We start from the raw sequence: 7,933 nt of genomic DNA, 5'->3' as shown, positions 1-7,933 counted from the left end.
AGTAGCTTGAGTCAGGGCGCCTCCAGCTGGCGGCGCCTCCAGTGCCTGTCTATGAGCCCGAAGTCTTGGGATGTGTGTTCAATAAACTGTCCCAGTCAGACTGAGACTGGCATCTGTGTGGTTTGTGAGGTGACTCGTGGGCCTTAACAAGAGATGACATAAATATTCCCTGTAATTTTTTGTTTATTTCCACTATGAATCTATACCTAAACAAATTTTAAACAATGATGATCAGAATAAGAATGTTTGATTGGAATATTCCTTTATTCCAATTTTCAAGTCAGTGAAGATTTTTTTGTTCCATTTTAATGATGCATTTTAGGAAATGAAAAGCAGATCAAATGCAGTTAACCATTCATTTGTGAGCATTGCTTTGGCACCTACTGGAGGCCTTTAATGGTGGCATTAAAGGAGCTCTCTAATGCTTTAATCTTTGATGTGACAGAGCAGGCAGCACACATACTGAGTGAGGAACCAACAGGACAGCAGGTGACCATGATACAGAGAGGCAGGCGCTGTCCTCTGGCTTTGTAGATGCTGAAACTAATACCAATAGCAAACCCTCAAAACCATCCAAGTTGTTGCATGGCTGAAGTCCATGCTTGTGGCCAGAGCAGGACAGTGCTAAAATGAATTTCTGTCATTATTCTAGCATATATACATATATAAGTGTGTGTATGTGTATGTGTGTGTGTGTGTGTGTGTGTGTGTGTGTGTGTGTGTGTGTGTGTGTGTGTATGTATACAGTCACAATAGCTCAACTTTTTATAAATAAACAAATTCATTTCATGTTAATGAAAGCAAAGTATTCCAGGCATTAATAGAATCTTTCCTTTTGAAAAATATTTTTCTTCAGTCTCTTAAAGGAAGCACAATAATCTGTCAAACATTGGTATGCCATTAGACAGACTCCAATGTGTCCCTTCTGGAGATGGGCCACATGACCATGCTCTCAAGTTAGTTGTCTCTTTTCTGTTACTTTGTTTGTTTCATTTATTTATCTATGTATTTATTCACTTTACATCCTGATTGAAGCCCCACTCTTAGTCCCCATACTCACAGCCCATTCCCCATCCCTCTCTCCCCTTCTCTGAGAAGGCAGAGTCCCCCCACCCCTGGATATCACCACCACTCAGGCACATCAAGTCACTACAGGACTAGCTGCCTCCTCTTCCACTGTGTACAGATAAGGTGGCCCAGTTAGGGGAATGGGATTCACAGACAGGCAAAGGGTTTGGAGACAGGCCCTGCTTAAGTTGTTGGGAGACCTGCATGAAGATTGCACATCTGCTACATATTTGCAGGGGTGGGGGCTAGGTCCAGCCCATGCTTGCTCTTTGGTTGGTGATTCAGTCTCTGAGAACCCTAAAGGTCCAGGTTAGTTGACTCAGTTGGTTTTTCTATGGAGGCCCTCTCCTTGTCAGGTCCATCAATCCTCTCCCCCAACTCTTCCACAAGACTCCTCAAGTTCTGTCTAATGTTTGGCTGTGAATCTCTGCATCTGTTTCCATAGGCTGCTAGGTCAAACTCTCAGAGGACAGTTATGACAGGCTCCTGTCTCCTAGCATAACAGTACTAATAGTGTTAGGGATTGGTTTTTGCCCATAGGATGGGTCTCAATTTGGGCCAGTCACTGGTTGACCCTTCCCTCAGCCTCTGCTCCATCTTTGTCTTTGCACATCTTGTAGGCAGGGTACATTTTGGGTTGATTGTTGGTGGGTTGGTGTCTTTATTCCTCTACTGGGAGTCTTCTATTTATCTTTTATTAGGTATTTTCTTTATTTACATTTCAAATATTATCCCCTTTCCTGTTTTCCCCTCTGAAACCCCCATCACCTACCCCTACCCCTGCTCACCAACCCACCCACTCCTGCTTCCTGGCCCTAGCATTCCCCTATACTGGGGCATAGAACCTTCACAGGATCAAGGGATTCTCCTTCCATTGATGACTGACTAGGCCATCCTCTGCTACATATGTAGCTAGAGCCATGAGTCCCAGCATGTGTTTTCTTTGTTTGGTAGTTTAGTCCCAGGGAGCTCTGGGGGTACTGGGTAGTTCATATTGTTGTTCCTCCTATGGGACTTCAGACCCCTTCAGCTCCTTGAGTACTTTCTCTAGCTCCTTCATTGGGGACCCTGTACTCTGTCCAATGGATGACTGTGAGCACTTCTGTATTTTTCAGGCACTGGCAGAGCCTCACAGGAGACAGCTATATCAGTCTCCTGTCACCAAGCTCTTGTTGGCATACACAATAGTGTCTGGGTTTGAAGGTTGTATATGGGATGGGTCCCCAGGTGGGGCAGTCACTGGATGGTCTTCAGTCTCTGCTCTGAACTTTGTCTCTTTAACTCCTTCCTTGGTATTTTGTTCTCCCTTCTAAGAAGGTTGAAGTACCAATAACTTGTGCTGTAAGATCAAGAATTGACAAATGGGACCTCATAAAACTGCAAAGCTTCTGTAAGGCAAAGGACACTGTCAATAAGACAAAAAGGCAACCAACAGATTTGGAAAAGATCTTTACCAATACTAAATCCGATAGAGGGCTAATATCAAATATATACAAAGAACTCAAGAAGTTAGACTCCAGAGAAACAAATAACCCTATTAAAATGGGGTACAGAGTTAAACAAAGAATTCTCAACTGAGGAATACGAAATGGCTGAGAAGCACCTAAAGAATGTTCAACATCCTTACTCATCAGGGAAATACAAATCAAAACAACCCTGAGATTCCACCTCACACCAATCAGAATGGCTAAGATCATAAACTCAGGTGACAGCAGATGCTGGCGAGGATGTGGAGGAAGAGGAACACTCCTCCATTGCTGGTGGGATTGCAAGCTTGTACAACCACTCTGGAAATCAGTTTGGTGGTTCCTCAGAAAATTGGACATAATACTACCTGAGGACTCAGCTATACCACTCCTCGCCATATACCCAGAAGATGCTCCAACATGTAATAAGGACACATGCTCTACCATGTTCGTAGCAGCCATATTTATAATAGCCAGAAGCTGGAAAGACCCAGATATCCCTCAACAGAGGAATGGATACAGTACTACTCAGCTATTAAAAACAATGAATTTATGAAATTCTTATGCAAATGGATGGATCTGGAGGATATCGTCCTGACTGAGGTAATCTAATCACAAAAGAACACAGATGATATGCACTCACTAATAAGTGGATATTAGTCCAGAAACTTGGAATACCCAAGATACAATTCACAAAACACATGAAACTCAAGAGGAAAGAAGACCAAAGTGTGGATACTTCTATTTAAGCCTTTCTTCTTCTTCTTCTTTTTTTTTTAAACCAGCATCTCCACACAGCTGGGGCTTTGCTATAGATGATCCTGCACAAAACTGTCTCAATCAGCAAAGGAACATTCATCTCTGTTTGGAAGGGTTTTCTTGTTAAGTTGGTGCCCCCGTATTTTAATTATTTGGGCAAAAGTAATTCAGGTAGTGAACAAAGTGGCTCTCTAATGTCGGAAGGCTTGATAAATCAGAACACATTCTGTGAGCAGAGCATTCAGACACTCTCTGCCAGGATAGTTGTTCAAATTTGCCAACCTCTCTAAATACTTTTGAATTCCTTGACTGAGCTGAGCACTTTAAACATAAGGTGATAGGATGTTACCTGTGTATAACTTATAATTACAGTTAAAGACAAAAACTAAGAAAAAAAGGAATAAATGTAGGAAGGAGAGATGAGGTGTTAACTTGGGGTGTTTGGAAGAAGTCAGACCCTTTTTAAGGGCATTGGCCCCTCATCTTCCATCAAGCAGAATGAGCTAATTATGAGATGTATGCGTCAAAGATTTCAATTTCAGGCTTGACTTTACTTTGAAGATTAATTCTTTACTTTATCATCTTTACAGGCAGTTCAGTGGACAGCCAATCTGAATGTTACTCATTGTTCAGTGATGTATGAAGTATATTTAATCGATGTGAAGAGAGTAATATTAAACTATTATCAGCAGCCTCAGATATCCTAAATATCTCAGAAGAAGGGTCAGGAGGTAACCTTGCTGGTAATTATATGAGAAACAACGTGTTTAACTCATTCTTTCCATCAAAGCTTTTCAGCAATCCGAGATTCCCTTTGTCGTAAAATAGAAACATACAGCAGGTGATTTGTCTCTAGTGGTAGAGAAATATGTGATGTTTGGAATGGTTTTATTTGAATCCAGGGTGACTTTCAACTACAGATCATTGCTTTCCTAGTACTTCAGAGAACTGTGTTTATTATCCCAAAGATGTAAGAATAATTACTACAACAACTAAGCAATTTAAAAACTAAATTTAATAAGCACGTTTTTTGAGTTCATTCATTTCTGTGCAGACTAGTAAAACTCAAGAGTGCTCATTGAAAATATAGAGAGCTGTTTACACTTCCACTCATTTCTGACTTACTCCTCTAGTTTGAGTTTAGACGAAAAGAGAAGAGATCAATTTAAGGACCTGATATAGGAACTAAGTAAAATAGTGTGTATGTTTTCATCTTTAATTAGGGCCCTTTTTATAAATAAGTATATATTTCCTCCAGAAACCACTGAGGATGGAGGAGAGACTCATCTATAAAACCTGAAAAGTGTTCTGAATGGTGAGTGTGAACAGGGTGTTGCTCTTACTGTGATTTCCATCCAGGTGAGATGTCCGGGCCAATCACCAGGGGTCTGATGTTTTTCTTCTCTCCATTCCTTAGAACTCGGAGTCGCATAGGGACATGCAGATCTGGTATCTTACTTGCCATCCTCTTCATGGGAGAGCTGTTTGTGTCCAACAGTCCTTCTACTGGCCGGTCACATTCCTTCAGGAAGACATGAAAAATATAAGAGCAATAAATAATATGAGTGGTTGTGCCTCTAGTGCTTCAGTCATTCTGCATACATTTATGGGATATCTGAGCTACTCCAAAGAGTTCTAGGTTTTGTTTGTATGTGGTTTTTGTTGTTGTTATTTGTTTGTTTCACAGAGGAAGAAATTTACTGATTTTTCTTAGTTTGTAATTGGTCACTTTTTAAAAAACATCTAACGTTTTATTTAAAATTGATTTTTTTTTAAGTATCAAAGGAAAGAAACACTCTAAAAAGTGAAAAGGAACATTCTAGAAAAGTAGAAGTGAATTAACCGCAAGTATCTTTGGTTTTGCTTCTGAATGAAGTGGTTTTAGAAAGGAAGAATGTGTGAAAAGGAATTTTACAATAGTCTGAAATAATATCATCTTAAACTGGATCAAAATGTCAAGGAAGACCACATTGAGGGGATATTTACGAGCAGAATAAGGCGAAGACGTAAGATGACATTTGCATTGTGTGATTTAGTGACTTTATGTTTATTCACCTATACTTTTACTCATATACATACTTCAAATATTTATACATTCTTCAAATATTTACTAATTATTTATTTTAGGCACAGAAATAAATCTATAAATTGAACAGGATATTCTATACTACCATGAATATAGAATATACATGATATTCTGTAACACCAGGAACTTATTTGGAAATCAACTGGAACCTTACAGTAATGAAAGAAGGAGCCACAGGGGATCTCACAAGAGGAGGGAGAGCCTTATACAGCTAGGCCACACCACAGTCCCGAAGCCTTAGGGTATAGTTGCAATACTGTGTGAATACAGTTGGGATATTTCACTTGTTTGGGTGCTGGGGTACAGCTCCATTGATAAGAATGCTGGCCTTAGTGAGGCAAAGGATTGATAGGGTGTGCATAACAGGTATGAAGATTAGTCAACATAATGTGTGAGAAATAAAGAAAGCAAGAATAGATCCTTGAGCACAGCTGGGCTGATCGTGGAATAAAATTGCTATCCACAGAGATGAAATGGAGAAGAGTAAACAGAAGAAACAGTGATCAAAGATGATATTCAGCAAAATCCAAGTTCCTTCCCACCCCTCCTTCCCTTTACTTCCTGTTATTTTTGCTTCTTTCCTCCCAACTACATGGTAGCATTTCCCATCCATCTGTAATGTCCATTCTGAAGAAAATGTCATAATTCCATACAGGTCTTGTGAGTTCCATTCTCTTCGGCACATCAGTTTGTCTGCCATGGGCAGTATCGTCATGTCTGGTGACACTCTACCAGGTAAATCTTGATATCCCATAGGGCAGGCTCCTCCATTTTGTTCTTCTCTGTGTATCAGCTTTTGCTGGCCCTCTGACATTTCATGCACATTTAAGTCAGCCTCTCAAAATTTGTTTGGGATTTAAACATTCTATGTACGAGTAAGGAATTCCCAGTTTGATGTGTTTTTAGGATGTGAGATGGGGTATGATGGTAGCTCAGAGACAGAGTATAGCATGGAGAATAGTTGAACTTTGGTCTAAAGAATCTCAGTAAAGTGAAAGGTGTGTGTTATTCCGTGGACCTCTCCTTTGAGTGTACTTGTGTTGATATTGCTTGTTTGCGTCATCTGTGCATCAATCACATTAACTAATTTTCCTGTTGTAAACTAAGCTTACATTCCTGGTTAAAGGTCAAATGGCATTCATTCAAACTAGCCATGGTGTACTGCAATGCCTATAGATTGCTGAACTCAACTCACTAATATTTTCCTTAGGATGTTTGCAAATATTTGCAATGGGAATTAACATATAAAGACCTTATATTTTCTTCATCGAGGGTGGCACCAATGTTTCCTTAGCCTTGTGAAGTTAATTGGAAGACATTTCTTTGTTTTTGAATTCTGAATTATTTGTTTCTTCTGGGTTTGGTAAAAATGAATCAGTAAATTGGTCATGATGTACTTGTGGGGAGACTTAACTTTTAACTTTTTCCATGGCTGGTGGACCATGCTGGTTTGTCGTTCTTTTTAACTAGGATTTGCTTTTTTGTTGGGAGGACACTGTGGATGTGAGTATTGGGTGTGCAACAGTATGCTAGAGATCAGAGAACAACTTACCAGGATCAGTTCTGTTCTTTTGTATCGTATGTGTCCTGGGAATGGAACTCTGGTCATGTGTCTTGGTGGCAAATACTTTTACCCACTGAGCCACTTCACCATCCCTTCTGGTCTCTTCTTGACTCCTTTTAACATACTACTTTTTGTCCAAAAATTTAAGTGTTTAACCAAGTTATTTATATCCCTTTATTTATAGTACCTCTTTATTATATTCATATATATTATATGTGTAATATAACTATGTATTGAACATATATATTAAAGGGATATTTGTAGTATTCCTTTATTATATTTATATAATACATAATTATTATATAATCAGAGATATATATCTTTTATTCTTAATATTATTTTATCCAAGTTTTCTTAGTAAGTATTGTTGTGTATATATATTTATATATATACATACATAATATATTAATATATATATTATGTATACTACCATTCTCTTTATTTTTTAACAATTTTTATTAGATATTTTCTTCATTTATATTTCAAGTGCTATCCCAAAAGTTCCCTATAACCTTCCCCTGCCTTGCTCCCAAATCTACCCACTCCCACTTCTTGACCCTGGTGTTCCCCTGTACTGGGGCATATAAAGTTTGCAAGACCAAGGGGCCTCTCTTCCCAATGATGGCTGAATAGGCCATCTTCTGCTACATATGCAGCTAGAGACAAGAGCTCTGGGGTACTGGTTAGTTAATATTGTTGTTCTACCTATAGGGTTGCAGACCCCTTCAGCTTCTTGGGTACTTTCTCTAGTTCCTCCATTGGGGGCCCTGTGATCCATCCTAGAGATGACTATGAGCATCCACTTCTATATTTGCCAGGCACTGGTATGGCCTCACAAGAGACTATCAGCAAAATTCTGACAGCAAAAATTTTTTTTTCACTTTTTTTAAAATTTTATTTTTAATATTTTTTATTACATATTTTCCTCAATTACATTTCCAATGCTATCCCAAAAGTCCCCCATAGCGCCCCCCACTTCCCTACCCACCC

General features: G+C 39.2%; 1 protein-coding gene across 1 annotated transcript in view; it reads right to left on the bottom strand.

Moving 5' to 3' along the window:
* Positions 1-7,933, bottom strand: part of Dcdc1 (doublecortin domain containing 1) — a 361,410-nt gene that overhangs the window by 54,745 nt on the left and 298,732 nt on the right. The window contains 1 exon segment of the mRNA XM_029468240.1: positions 4,637-4,805. Coding sequence (XP_029324100.1) covers positions 4,637-4,805 — 169 coding nt within the window.

Source organism: Mus caroli, chromosome 2, assembly GCF_900094665.2.
Source record: "Mus caroli chromosome 2, CAROLI_EIJ_v1.1, whole genome shotgun sequence".
Taxonomy (NCBI): Eukaryota; Metazoa; Chordata; class Mammalia; order Rodentia; family Muridae; genus Mus; species Mus caroli.
The sequence above is the reverse complement of the archived record's forward strand: the minus strand, read 5'-3'. Positions and strand labels throughout refer to the sequence as shown.